At 35.0% G+C, this 14,350-nt stretch overlaps 1 protein-coding gene across 14 annotated transcripts in view; it reads right to left on the minus strand.

Moving 5' to 3' along the window:
- The window catches only part of PPIP5K2 (diphosphoinositol pentakisphosphate kinase 2), a 48,623-nt gene that overhangs the window by 10,936 nt on the left and 23,337 nt on the right, over positions 1-14,350 (minus strand). For 10 of the 14 annotated variants that reach the window (XR_014846958.1, XM_085043028.1, XM_085043029.1 and 7 more), the window contains exons 14-26: positions 13,862-13,947; positions 13,125-13,250; positions 12,890-13,011; positions 11,277-11,459; positions 9,202-9,343; positions 8,398-8,621; positions 6,727-6,854; positions 6,427-6,541; positions 5,025-5,132; positions 4,822-4,938; positions 4,029-4,202; positions 1,473-1,646; positions 180-249 (exon numbers count right to left, since the gene is read on the minus strand). Coding sequence is in view for 13 of the 14 variants with exons in the window: in XM_085043028.1 (XP_084899154.1) it covers positions 180-249; positions 1,473-1,646; positions 4,029-4,202; positions 4,822-4,938; positions 5,025-5,132; positions 6,427-6,541; positions 6,727-6,854; positions 8,398-8,621; positions 9,202-9,343; positions 11,277-11,459; positions 12,890-13,011; positions 13,125-13,250; positions 13,862-13,947 (1,769 nt within the window). In the remaining variant the exon portion in view is untranslated. The remainder of the gene's footprint in view (positions 1-179; positions 250-1,472; positions 1,647-4,028; positions 4,203-4,821; positions 4,939-5,024; positions 5,133-6,426; positions 6,542-6,726; positions 6,855-8,397; positions 8,622-9,201; positions 9,344-11,276; positions 11,460-12,889; positions 13,012-13,124; positions 13,251-13,861; positions 13,948-14,350) is intronic. The other 4 variants (XM_085043037.1, XM_085043035.1, XM_085043032.1 and 1 more) reach the window with 1 other exon arrangement.

The following is a 14,350-nucleotide window of genomic DNA, read 5'->3' on the forward strand; positions in this document are numbered from 1 at the left end:
GATTTTGCTGTAAAAAAATTGTCCAGTCCATGGGCAGACACTCAGCATATGTTATTAATACCAAGTACTATTGGGTCCTGTTAACAAAAAAAGCTATTCAAACAATATAGAACTATAGAGAACAGCAGGCAGATGAAAAGCTGGTAACATCAAACAAAATTTCAACAGTAGGCACATACCTAGACCACTCTGCTTTTGCTCCAGAATAGTTCTTGGTGTTCGTAAGTTACTATTGCTTTCTGATAGGACCTGGATATAAGAAACAGAAAAATAAGGGAAAGTAGAACAGCAGCATGAAAGATCCATCTAACTTGATACAGCAGCCTGTTTCAGACAGACACATGTTAATAAGCTGTATGATAAGTGTTAGTAAAAATATGTAAAGGAAACATGAAAGATCATGCAATATCCCCTTCTGAAGGGAGTCCATTTCACATATGAGTTCCTTGCAATGAAGTGGTGCAAAGCAAGCATTCAGAATGAGAAAGGACACACACCAAGACTGATATGAGAACAAACATTTGAGACATTTTATTTCATTTTACCAAATGCACTTTCCTAAACTGCGCCTGTATTGAAAAAAGGAGGGGAGGGAAGGAAAGACAGACAAGCTATTGAGGACACCATACGATCACTGACCATGCACAGGCTCAATCAGTATAATCTTCAGATGCTCGCAGCCTTTGCTGATATAAACTTTTCCAATGTAAATAGTTCTAGAATTTTCCATAATAAATTAAGAAAATTTTCAAAGAAAAAGGATATGGTTACAGAACACCATCCATTGTCCTACATGTACATAATATCTTGACATTCTGAACAGCTTTAGATCTCCACTGGTACTTCCAAAACATGTACTGTTTTTTTTCTCCCTGCCTTCCCCTCACCCCCCCCATCACGAGGAACAATCTTCAAAATATTGTACTAGTCAATGGATGATGTACTGTGTTGGGAGTTTCAGATATCTCTGGATACAGATGGCAAGAATTATTAGTGCTAGAGTTTTTTCCCTGCAATAGTTAATACCAGGCCACTGAAAATATGATATATTATGCAAAACAAGTTTTGAATAGCAACATGAAGTACCAAATAAATTATTTTAAATGGTATTGGTTGCAATTATTAATTTTTTTTTCAATTTACCTACCACCAAATTAAGCAATGCTGGTTTTAAAGTCTGAAAGGACAACTAAACCAAAGCATAATTCTCTTTCATTAGGCTGTAAACTAAGTATTTTTTACTGTGGTAACATTTGCAATTCCTATGAAGAAACCAAATTTTTATGAAAGTATGTAACACATTCAGTGGAAAAACATGCACTTGCTCTTTTTCCCCCGAACATTCTTGGCAAGTAAGTTCAAGAAGTAGAAGATATTGCTTGAAATACAATCCGTAACAAGGGATTAGATGTCCTTAAAGACAGTTGTTGCTTGGAATGCATAAAATGTTTAATGAAGTAAAGTTTAAAAACCTGTTGCCATGAGCCAAAAATACTGGATGTGAAAGCCAGTGATTTAGGGGAGACAGGGGAAGAAGTGATTTGTTCCCCTGATCTGCGTCTTCGACGCCCAGTACCCACACCACTGGTGTAATGCAGCCAGGTACCAATACACTCTGGGCTAGACACACTCAGGGGGCTCTCTTCCTGGAAGTGAGAAAGGGGGCAAAAAACAGCAAAGCATGCAAAGTTAGATTCAACAGAGCCAAATGAACAGAAAAGAAAAAAAACCCAATCTGCTTGCACCCTTTTATATACTACTTTTGAAACTATTAAACAGTGAATAGAGAATAATAATAATAATAATACAATATTAGAAAGTTATCAGTTTCAGTTTCATCTTTTTATTCAACTATATCTTTTACTACAACACTTCAATCAAATTTCTGGCAGACTAATTATTAGATATGAGAGAAAATTATTTGTTATCAATAATTGATTCATAACTTTAGGAATTTTCTAGAAGTTGGAAACAGAACTTCTGCTACCTTTGACATACTGTTTAATAGTTTTTCCCCTCTTAAGTACATTAAACTTTCCTATTTATTACTGAATAGTTTCTACTTCTAGTCTATAAGCTTATCTGAAAGCTTCTCATTTTTAAAATTGCCTTTGAGACTTTACAGCTGACTCACTAGTAACAGCACCAACCTGACTGGTAGTAGTTTTCCAGACTTAAAAATGTCCTAAAAATTATCTGATGCTGGACACCTTATTAGGACTTCACGGGAGGACAGTGTCAGGCTAAGCACCCCCCATGTCTACATCATTATGTATCATTAGCAATTAAATTTTTTTGTAATACAGAGTTTGCCTTCCAATGTCAATGAGTAAAACATTCTTGTTTTACTATTATAACTCAGTTTTTTTTTCTTTTTATGACTCAATCACAGTTGCATTCCTTCTGTAAATATTGCTGACTATAACCCAGATTAAAACTTCCATATAATCTCACACCTGACAGTGTCCTTTCAAATTAACGGACATAGGTGAAGAGAGAATTGCCTTACAGGAGGAAAAAAAAGAAAAAAAAAGAAATTAAAAAAAAAGGGGAAAAAAAGGGAAAAAGAAAAAAAAAAAGAAAAAAGTTCAAGGCAGTTGCAGTTTAAGTTGCAGTGACTTTTTTTTAAATGCTCCAAAATACTGTTTAAATATTCCAAATACTGGTTTTGCAGATTTCAGTAGGCCAGATGAAACTTCCAATTTTACTTTTAAGAAAAAATGTTTTACAGTATGTATTTTCTCGAAATTGGCTACTTCCTTCCAGCAAATAAGCAAACTCTGAATGCTGAAACACATTCCATCTCAACATATATTATCTGCACAGTAAAAATTTGGCAATTTGTGCTACTGACATCTTGTGAAAATTACTTCAATATAAATTATGAAAATGGTTGAAAGTCTGAAGTAATAGACTATTAAGTTGTGCACAGGTGAACTCATACTAGGAGGGGAATTTGCATGATCATAGCGAAAACACCTTTTAAAAAAAAAATTGATGTGAGCATTTGTTTATGAAAAAACTTGGAAATAGAATAGAAAATGTAAGACATTAACATTTATTATGTCTGTTAATTTATGGAAGTCATGTGAAGTTATACAGATATCCTTACAGAAGGGAATCATGCATCTTTTTCTCTCCATACTGCCAATAATCACGTGATTTGCAAATCTATAATACTTTTATTGCATACAGACAACTCATTCCCAACACAAACATGAAAGGAAAAGCTTTTGGTGTGAATCTTCATTTCTGATGGTTTTAAGCAACTGAAAATGAGGCAGTAAGAAGCTGTTAGTCTGCTTCTAGCATGAATATCACAGAAGTGCCACTATGCACCATCTGAAATTTGCCACTCAATGATCCCAATGGTATCAGTGATACAGCTGTGCATCTCCCCACCTCTGTGACATTAAGCCATATCTGTGAAGCACACCTAGATGTCATGACGTTCAAGACAGCAAACTAGATTGTTCAAGATCTTACCTAAAGAATTCATGAAAAACAAACCCCAGCCACTTAAAAAAAAAAAGCTTCTACTTTTATCATCTTACCTTCAAAAGCTTGACAAGTGGAGTCATGTGAAAGCAAATACAGCAGAAGATGTCTCAACTCCTGTACCTCCCCTACCACCCCAATCCCTCTGTTCCCCTTCAGCATGATCACCCTGAAAGTTTATTCAATTCCTAGTAGTAGCTGTCTTGTAAGGATGAATACAAAAGCAATGTATATTAGTTTGGAGATGCAGGTTTGGACCGAAAGAGTCTTCATTTTCAAATATCAACTTTTCTAAAATAGCTTTAAAAAATTAAGTAAGTCTTATCACAGAATAGTAATTAATTAAAAAAAATTCCTTCAGACAAATCATTGCCATGGAGGATTTCCCACTGAGTAAGGGCGAACCTTCTGTGAGCCATATCATACTGGTTCTGTGTAATCAAAAGCAGAATTCCATTTGGTTTTGTTTTCTTAAAAGTATGCAAAAGCTAGTATCTTCGACAGAAATTATTTGGAACACAAACACTTACTTCAACAGAACCAATCTTCCTGGATCTTGGAAGGGGTGACTTTCTGTGTATGTGAATTGGGTCTGATACCATTGGCTTGAACATCAGTACTGATCGATCAGTTTCATCTCTTTTAGGAGCATGTGCCTCCTCATCACTATCATTTCTATGAGAGGTTTTCTTCGAGCCTTCATTCTATAGAAAATAAATTCATGTTCAATAGATCTGCACACCTTCAAACATGGAGACAGAAGTGGCTCTTGAATACATATTCTAAGTAAAGATAAAACAAGCTGATTTTAAAAATACATATTACTGAACAAATTACTCTAGACTTTAATAATCTAGATGTGTTCCTTCCTTCTTTTTCTATTTATAAGAATTCCAGCCAAGCTTTGTTTCCACTCCTTTCCCAAAAAGCAGTGGTAACTCCATGGACCTGACCATACACATCTTTGAAAATATAAATCCTTCCTCAACAATCTGTATTCATAAACATGCCAAATTACTTTCTTAAATATGTCTTCCAGTTGCCAGTTGCCATGTGACACTATGATGTTGCTATCACTTTTCATAGAGTGAGTATTTTGCACTTGTAAAAAAATTTTAGCAAAGACTTAGAACATCCAAATTATCTGTGTCCTTTAATTACCTCAGTGCCCATTCAAAATGGAAAATATTTGGACTGCTTATACATTACTTTTCTAAAAATAAAAAAAAAAAAAAAAAATCACACTTGTATTTATGTCCACTTGCTTATGTCCATATTAAAAAAAACCCTACATTTTGCTTTAAAGAAAGGCATAATTATTACCTCTCTGGAAGCAGGTCTGTATCCATATCCAGCTGGTAAATTTTTATCTTCCTCACAGCCTTTAGCTCCTGGACTAAAGTGCAGCTCTACATGAAAACGTTCTTCTGAAGAAAGTTCCTAAATGAAAATATTGAAATAGGTTTATACTTTATTACATAGCTCAGCACTACTCATTTCTGAAGATATTTATGCATTTCAAATACCTTGTTTGGATCCTCATAAAGCATGATAACAATCTGTGTCATGTAATTGAGTTCATTGACCACATTTAAGTAATCCATAGCTCGTTTCCATTGTTCATCTTTTGATTCCTTATGGAAAAAAAAAATCAACAAGTAAAACCCAGCTATTTTCTTTATAAAGACTGATAATTTCACCTTTTCCCTATTTACACATATTTAAATTCACAGCAGAAGTGCAAAGCTTATCATGGCTAAGGAAAATGTAGAGGTACAACCAAAAAAACCATTATAAACCTCCATGAGTGACTTAAAATTGGTCATCAAATGACTGAAAAGTGAAGATTAGACCCTTTCATTTTTATTTCAGTGTGTCGTTCACATTTTTTCACCAATGATGATATGTAGACAGAGGCCTTGTTTTCAATTCTCCTGATGTGAACTGCTAATTTTGCAATAAATTCATGTCAGCTAGTATATTGAGAAAAATGTTTTTAGATATCACACTAACAGAAAGATCAGTCAAACAGTAAATGAAGCTTTCCAATATATAGAGGAGATACAACCATCACATCCCAAACTACTTAAATGAATAGTCATCTTTTTCGTGCTGTAGGATAGAAACCATTTAGTAATCCACCTTAAAGAAAAATTAAAAGTTTATCAGACTAAAACTCGGGAATATACTTGTTGTAGAGTGTCACAGAGATTTAAAAATGCTTTTGCCATCACTGAGTTTAGTCATCCTTTACCAGATACAAGTATGTCAATACAACACTTTAAAAAGTAGTATACTAGTCAAGCTCTATCTTACAAGGAGATAGCTAGGGTTCGTGGTGCTGCATTTATGTTCTCAAAGAGCTCAGTTTAAGTAATTTCTGAATCTGCAGACCACTGCAGTCTTTTTCAGTGTCAAAGACAATCAGATGGAGAATAATGCACCACATTTTTAGTATTCTACAATTAGTATTCTTAGGAAATTAAGACAAATCACTGTACAGGAGGAACTCTGCACTACATGAACAGTCTTGAAATTATGTAGGGACATCTTGGCAATATGTCAATGGTTAAAAATAATGTCAGTCCAGAAAATTCAAGAGAAGCCTGAATGATAACTTGAAGGTAAAAGAGTTGGAAGAATTATTGGTGACAACGGAAGACAAAAAAAAAGTATCTGCCCTTTCCACATCTATTTCTGATTCTAACACATACAGCCAATGGAATACAGCACTACTTTGAGGGAAATCATCATGCCCTTTAATTTGAATTATGTGCAATTTGAAATATGTTTCTGCATAAGTAATAGGATATCACATGTTTGAAAAAAAAAAGAAAAATTTCAAAGTCACTTAAGCTTTCAGTTGATAAAATCATAGGAAGACTGAGGTTCCTCTCAAAATATCAGAGCTTCAACAGGGAAACTTACATCACATAAGGCACCATAACGAAGGGTGGATAACAGGGAGTGGACATGACTCTCACTGGTGAAATACAGCCGGGTACGAACATGGCGCTCTGGGGACATAACACCCCTGGAGTAGCTTAGAAGAAAGAAAAATGTCATTAGACCTGATGTATCCCTCTTTTCAAAATAGCAGTTAAAAAATCAGTAAATTATACTTTCTAATTTCTATGAGCTAAAAAGATACTTCAAGTATGAAAACTACAGAATACTTCTAATTTTTATGGGAATTAGTGTAACCATGTAAGAAAGTAACTGTCTTACAGAGGGTGAAGCTTATTTACAGTGTCATCATCTTGAGTTCTCTGAAGGTCAGAACGAATTTTTCTGACTAGGGGAGTGCAGTAACCTTTCGCAATCTCCAATTTCTCAGCTTTAGAAATACCATATTCCTGTGTAAAGATAAATTAACTTTTAAAATTCAGTTAAAGATTAAAATGCTTTCTAATTCAAAGCTTCTATATTAAAGCAAATGAGTAATCTATTAGTTTTTCCTGGCTGCAAAGCATTTTGTTTAACATTTTTACTACATATGATAACTGACGTAGCTTCAACTAACAAGCAGTTTGCCTTTTTGCTGTTTGATACAGAGAAACAGTTTGTCATCCACTAGTTAAACCATAAAAGTGGATTTACCTTCTGGTGTGATAAAGGTCTTTTTCTTCACCAAAAATTCCAGGGAGTCATTCCTCCTTCCTATCACCATCTCCACCTCCTATCTTGCCCCCGACAAAGCTTTTTATTTTTTTTTTTTTTTACAATCAATAAAGAGACATATTTAATATGTCTGTCTTAGTTTGGGGTAAACTAACCCAGAGAAGATCTTCTGTTTACCTCAAAGAATAACACAAATGGTATTTATGTACAACTAGGAAATGCTATATATTATAGTATCATCAATATTTAAAAACATGTTCTTTCAGAAGCTTCATTCTGTGCTGCCCATGCTATGAAAGTGCTCTCCCAGTTAGAATGAGTCTTCTTGCTACCTTAGAGAACAACATAAGCATTCTTCCTTTCCATTATGTAGGCTATCAAGTTTTCTTTGCTTTTCTTCCTTCAGTATGTGTTCTCAGTTTTACCTGCTCTTCTCTAACTTTCTGTTCAAAATTTCGGCTTAACAGACCCACAAAACACAATGCATACTAAGTATCTTTACTATTTTTGTCCTTCTTCTCAAGGAGTTTGAGAGCCATGGAGAGGAAGAACTTCCCTCACGCACTGCACACAATATGGGTAAATACCTCTCTGTTACTACAGTGCTCTCTAAGTGCAGGGACACTTAGGGAAAACTTTAGTCTGTTCTGTCCTGTTATCACAAATCAATTTCATGTCCTGCCACCTACAAGATTTTAGAGCTAATCCAAGTTTAAAAGCCTGCAGAGAATGTAAGTTTAACTTGTCCCCTTCTGGCCTGAAATTCTATGGAATTTAATGTCTACATTCATATAATGGAGTGTTAGCATTTTGAAAAAGCAGCAAGGTCTTTTTTAATTAAAATTGTTTAAAATTAGGTAAATGACATAGATTAGGATTTACAGTGTCATTTACAAAGAGCCCAAAAATGAAATTTCTTGAAGCAGGAGAAATTTAAAGCAATTTCAGAATACAGTGTTATTCACAAAGGCTGCACTTAAATCCATGACGAATCGTAGGGACAAACTGCTTTATTTTAATACACTGCTCTAAAGGAAGGAGGTATGCTCACACCTTAAATTTCTAAGAAAAGTTCACTGTGAACACAACTTAATTAATTATGAATTGAACTTTTCTTAAAAAATGCCAGGCAGTTTGCTACTGGAAATAAGACAATGTTAAAGGCTTCTATTTCTGCAAAATGGAGGAGCTTCAATGGAAAATACAGAGTAGACATTTGCACAAAAAGTCTGACAAAACATTTATTCTACACTTTTTTTAATAACTGAAAATGCTTACCTGGGGAATAACAATGTCAGCTAAAGCCTTTGAAAGCCTGTATAATTCCATTGTGTTTTCTAATTTTAAGGAGCCATTGTGCTGTACATCATATTTTATACAGTCATAAATATCAGGAATTTTGCTAATATCATATCTTCCATTTTTTGTTTTGAAGTCTTTTTCCAACTTGGCCCACCTGCGCAACATCAGTTCTAGTGTTTCACTGTGGTACAGCTGAATATCTGGATAGACATATATCTCTTTTAAGTAATTAAGGTCATTCAAGTAACAAAAGGGCATTTCCATTACATGGTAGCAACAACTGAATTACCAAAAGATTGAATAAGAAAACTGCATTATTATTTAAGAAGAAGAACAGCTGGACATAAGGTTAACTTTAGTGCTGAAAGCATCACAGCTTCATAGCTACACTATGACAGTAAAAAACATTGCTGCAGAAATGCACCACTGGCGCTTAAATATAAGATGTACCTATATAACTTAGCCTTAGTACCATCTACTTTTCCTATTACTTCTGTGGAATGCCAAGTTTCAAACAACTAAGACAAGAATTTCTGCAAACAGAAATGGAGGCCTGAATTTCTGAACACCAGAGAGCCCTCATCTGCAATATGACCACGTTCCTCCTGCTTTTTACTTTAAGACTAGGCATATGAAATCAGACTGTGAAAATCCTTAATCCATTATTGGCTGACTAATGTTCTGCTAAAAGTGAGGTAAGTGAAGAAAAGTTATGTTACAATTCTCTTTCACATATGTTAACTAGAGAAATAAAATACAAGTACAAAAATGTTTCAGTACCTGCAGACTTTGGGTCTTCCATTCTCTGCCTGATCTGAGAAGTCAAGCTCTGGATTAAGTAATAGACCTTGTCACATGTCTTTACAGGATTTTTAATAACCTGCATTGATTTTATCAGTGAGATGCTTCCAGATGGAGTAAGCTGAAATTTGAGATAAACACAAAATTAACTGAATAGACTAGATTTGAAAGATCTGGTGAGATAAGATGGAACATGTCAAAGATTCCAAGGATTGGAGAGAAAGCACTCAAGCAGGTTGCTATAAATTTTTAAAATAATTTCTCAATATCTATTCCCTTTGAGGCATTAAGAAAATACATCAGAAGATAGTACCATTTACTAGAGATTCAAAGGTACTTAGAAATTCACAGGGCAACTAATTCTATACAGGAAATGTGAGTTACTACAATTCATAAAACCACTTCTTTTATTCCAAGACAGGAAAATCAGAAAGACGTTTAAAACTCTGTATATACTTAGCAAGCTTCCATAACTTCCTTTCAAGTAACTTCCGTATTCAAAAGCTTACAAAAATTGTTAGAAATGTTGCCATTAAGCTACGTCTCACAAAATATTTTTTGCTCTATAGAACAACTAGATTTGCCATAATAACTGACACCTTAAAAACAGTTTGCCTACTCCTGTCTTAGGTTTTTGTTTCTAGAGGACTGCACGACATTAACACAAAAAGAAACCCTTTAAATGCACACATATCAAGAACATATAAGATGTTCTTCAGAACTGAATTAATTATAGAAATGGTAAAAGCTCCAAACTACTAACATCAAGTTGAGTGTCACTAAAATAACAGTCAATGTATGTGTGAGGCTTAGCCTCATTTTTTCTGAAAAGTCTGCAGAATCCAAAGTGACCAATGATATTAAATAGTAATTTATATACAAAACACACACTTACTTGCACTTTTCTCAGTTTCCTGAAATGGACAGACTAATTTGGATATGAAAAACTTTTGCCCTCTACCTAAGAATAAGGAGCTCCTATATCCCTATTATGACAAAGTAGATCAGAAAATTGATTTATTTGTACATAATAGGGAGGGAGGCAAAGGAATAAACCCCATACAGTTTTCCCAAATCACAAGTAAATTTTAAAAATTGCACAAATAAATGAACCCCTCAAAAGGTTTTATTGCTTTATAATCCCAAAGGTTAATTACTTTCAGTGATTGAAGAGTACTCTATTAGTTCCAGCCACATTTCAAATCTGTGTGGCTATATCAAATATATATATCAAACATCAATAAATCTTTGCATTTTCCAATTACTGATGAATCCACTGCTAGCAGTGGTTTCCATGATCCTTTATTTGTTTAAATGAATCCAGACGGAGTATATACATGCAGGGTATATTATTCTTCATTAATTTGCTCTCAATACTTTTTCAAAAATAGCAGTTTAAACTTAAACTTCATTTGAGGACTTGTATTTAGTTGTTATAAAAGACAGAGTAAGGGCAATTGAAAGAGAAAGAAGTTTTTTACTATAACAAACAATACATTTAAAACCAGGAGCAATGACATGTTCTGTACTAAGTTGACATAAACTGTATTACTACGCACTAATTTAGCATGTTAATGAGATATTACATTTCACTGATTAGAAAATATTCTACTTGTTTTCAGTATCTTAGTACCCTATGTCAGGAAAAAAAAACCCAAAGAGACCTTGGGGCACATTAAATATTGAAACAACTCCAGTAGGTAGGCAAACATTTTGTTACACCACATATTGTCAAAGTAAAGATTACAAAAATTGTAAACAATATAACTTCACTTCTTGAATAATTAAAATATTTTTAATGGAACAGTGTAAAAGGTTTACAAATGAGATCCGCTGCTACTCCTTCTTCAAAGTTTGTAGCTATTCCAATTACCCAAATCACAGGGCAAAATACCTACAGCCACAATTGGTATAGCCATCTTTGCAATTCAAACTATTTGCAAGTACCCAAATAATTTTCCACAACGGATACATAGTATCACTGCTCATTACTTTTACCCAGGAATTTTCATGACTATTTACTTTATTTCACAGGAAACTAATCATATGCTAACCTTATCATAGTCATCAGCAGTAAATTCTCTGTCTCTCTGGAGAATTTCATGGAGTCTTGCTTTAACACGATGTTGACAGCTGCTTAAAGAATCACTGTCACTGTCCAAAAGACCATTCATATTAGCACTTTTTACCATCTGGACAAGAATAGGAGTCAGCTCTCCCTCCAAGGCCAGCAGTCCCTGAAACAAACAATGCAATTATTCAGGCAAACAGTTAAAGATGGGTATATGAGTATCTTTAAAAAACTACCCAAAACACGAGTTTAAATTCAAGATGGTATCACTTGGCTATGGCTTAGATAAACAGGGACACAATGCATGTATTTACAGAGAAATGGCCCCCTCGACACTGCTAGTGGGCAGGACTGATGCAGATGGCGCAACAGTGATAACATGTCACAGAAAATGCTCCCCAGCACCAGCTGTTCAGGTCTTGGACTTTAGGGAGCACAAGTGCCTCCTCCCTGAGGCTGGAAACAACAACTGCCTGACTTGTGGGTGACCGTGCTTTTGCTCAAGGATTTGAGTTACTGGAGAGGAGCTATGGGATGAGTTAGCAAACAAAACAGCATCTGGCAGGACAAACAGGAGATAGGTAGAGTCTTACAGAGTCTCTACAGAGGCAAAATCCCAAGCCACATGAGTCACAACATAATCAAAGGCCTTGAACAAGAGGTGAATGGACAATTCCAAAATGAAGGGGGATGGAAACTTTTGTAGCTTTTCTGGCAATGGAAGGGCTCTGAAATAAGGAAGGTAAGGGTATGGTGTCTCTTCAAGCCTGCTGACCAAGAAGAAAGCAGGTCAGCTGGCTAAAATATTACTGTACAAACACATGCAGCATGGGAACAAACAGGAGCAACAGGAAGTCTGAAGACTTGTAGAGCTTTAGGTTAATTCAGAGATATGGCAGAATAATTCACACAAATGGATTTTTGCTGTAACTAGATATAGGACCTCATGGATGTCAGGTAGACAAGGACATATCATGGTAGGCCTCAGCTACAGACCACACAAATTAGCACGGGAAATGGATGAAACCTTCTTAACACAAAGGAAGAAAGCCTCCTTACTGTAGGCCCTGTTTCCAGGGGTGCTCTTGGCCCTGGATACCTCCAAAGCAATATTGCAGGGCACATGCAATCAAGAATTCTGGAAAACATCCAGGACAACTCCTCAATACTGGTTACTGGTGAACTATTGAGCGTATGTATTGGCCTGGAACTGTTACTCAGAAGTGTCAGGAACGTAAAGGTCTTGGTAATTGAAATCTGATGTTGTAACTGATCCATGGAGCAGTGAACAAGACAAATCCTTGCATTAGAGCCCAGGGCTTCAAATGAGCAGACTTCAGCTTGTTTGTGGAATTCTGTGGAGGAGAGCCTTGCAGGACAAAGGTGCCTCGGACAGGGCTGTTTAATTAAAACCTGTCTTCATCTGCTCAAAGAACTTCACATGCTTGGCACATTAACTGCATACATTTTCACACTAAACTACTCTTTGAAAACACCTTTTTCTAATAAACTGTAAATCTCTCCCAGTCTTCGAAAGAAAAAACAAACTTGACAACATCATCATTCTAAAACTGAAAATACCATTCCACATCGTACCTTTGCAAAAGCTGCTGCAGTCATCTGAACTCGTCCCTCATCAGAAGCGTAGATTTTGAGATCATGTCGGTAAGTGCTATGTAATCTCAGTAAACCACATCCAGGAAATCCAGCATAATCTCCTACCAAACACATGTTTTGCTCAAGCTCTCATTTTGAACTTGATTATCTTCGAAAGTTATTTATGACACTCAAATGACTGTTTTGAAAATGATTATTATGATTTTCTTTTTACCTTGTCCACCTGGATACATACACCTGAAAGCTCTTCCAAGCTCCTCTGCTTGAACCCTGCCTGCAGGGGTCAATTCTCCTCCCCATTTTAAAACCAGAAGCAGGGATGGCTCATTTCTTCTATTATCTAATTGTACACAGAGAGAGGAGTTTAGTAGTGAAGTATATTGTATATTTTTTTTCCAAAATGAAGAAAAAATATTTGGTCTATGAAAAGATCATTATGGACTGTGAATAGCATTCTAACATTAAGGAAATATTAATCTGGAGAACCAAATGGGCATTTTAAACAGAGAAAACTGAAGCAAGTAAACTATGAAGAGAATATAAGTGAAAAATATTTAGCATGAATCTGAAGCAAAATGTAAACCAAGACAGAAAAATTAAAATAAATCGAATGCTAAACACCCTACAGTTTATAAACATTTTAAATATAGTAATTGTTGAGTCAGATTTTCTTATACTGGCTCAAAAAAACACTTTGGTGAATCACTGAAGTTTCATTAAATGTTCCTTTTCAGTTGCAAAAGAGCAAGGTTAGAATTTTTAGTAGAATTCACTTGAGAGTTTTTACATGTACAATTCAGCAGATTAAGAGACTGTATCTGCTAACAATATCAACATTATTTCAAAACAAAATATTCCTTCTTCTTAACATTAAGACATGCTACACCACTAGTCCATGACTACTTGTATACACATGATATTAAATGATTAGGTACAAAAGTAATACAGTACCTTCTTCTTCACTAGAAGTCTTAGGGCAGCCATGAGGAAGATATGTTAACTGAACTTTGCGATTTATGCCTGAAAAATGCCCATACCTGAAGTAGGAACAGGGAAAAGTGAGAGAGAAAGAGGGAGAGAAACATCTTAAATATTTTCCTCCAAAACTGCTAAGATCCTGTAGCAGGTGTAAGAAATCTCTGCTGGTCAATGATTTGTTCATTTGACCACCATTTATTGAAGCAGTGCTTAGAATAAACATTAACTCAACAAGCACAGAGTTAGCAGAAATAACAACTATGCTATAATGAAACATCATAAAATACTATCTAATTCAATTTTTTTACAACACTGGAGAAAAGTTTTTTTTGCATAAAACTGGAAAAAAACCCAGAACAACAACAAGCAGTATATGCAGATGGCACAAGTAATTAATCTATTCAGATCCAAAACTACAGTGGCTATCAGTATCCAGAAACTGGCCTGACAGTCTAGATGGCT

This window comes from Lichenostomus cassidix, chromosome Z (genome assembly GCF_008360975.1).
Source record: "Lichenostomus cassidix isolate B80296 chromosome Z, HeHo_3.0, whole genome shotgun sequence".
NCBI lineage: Eukaryota > Metazoa > Chordata > Aves > Passeriformes > Meliphagidae > Lichenostomus > Lichenostomus cassidix.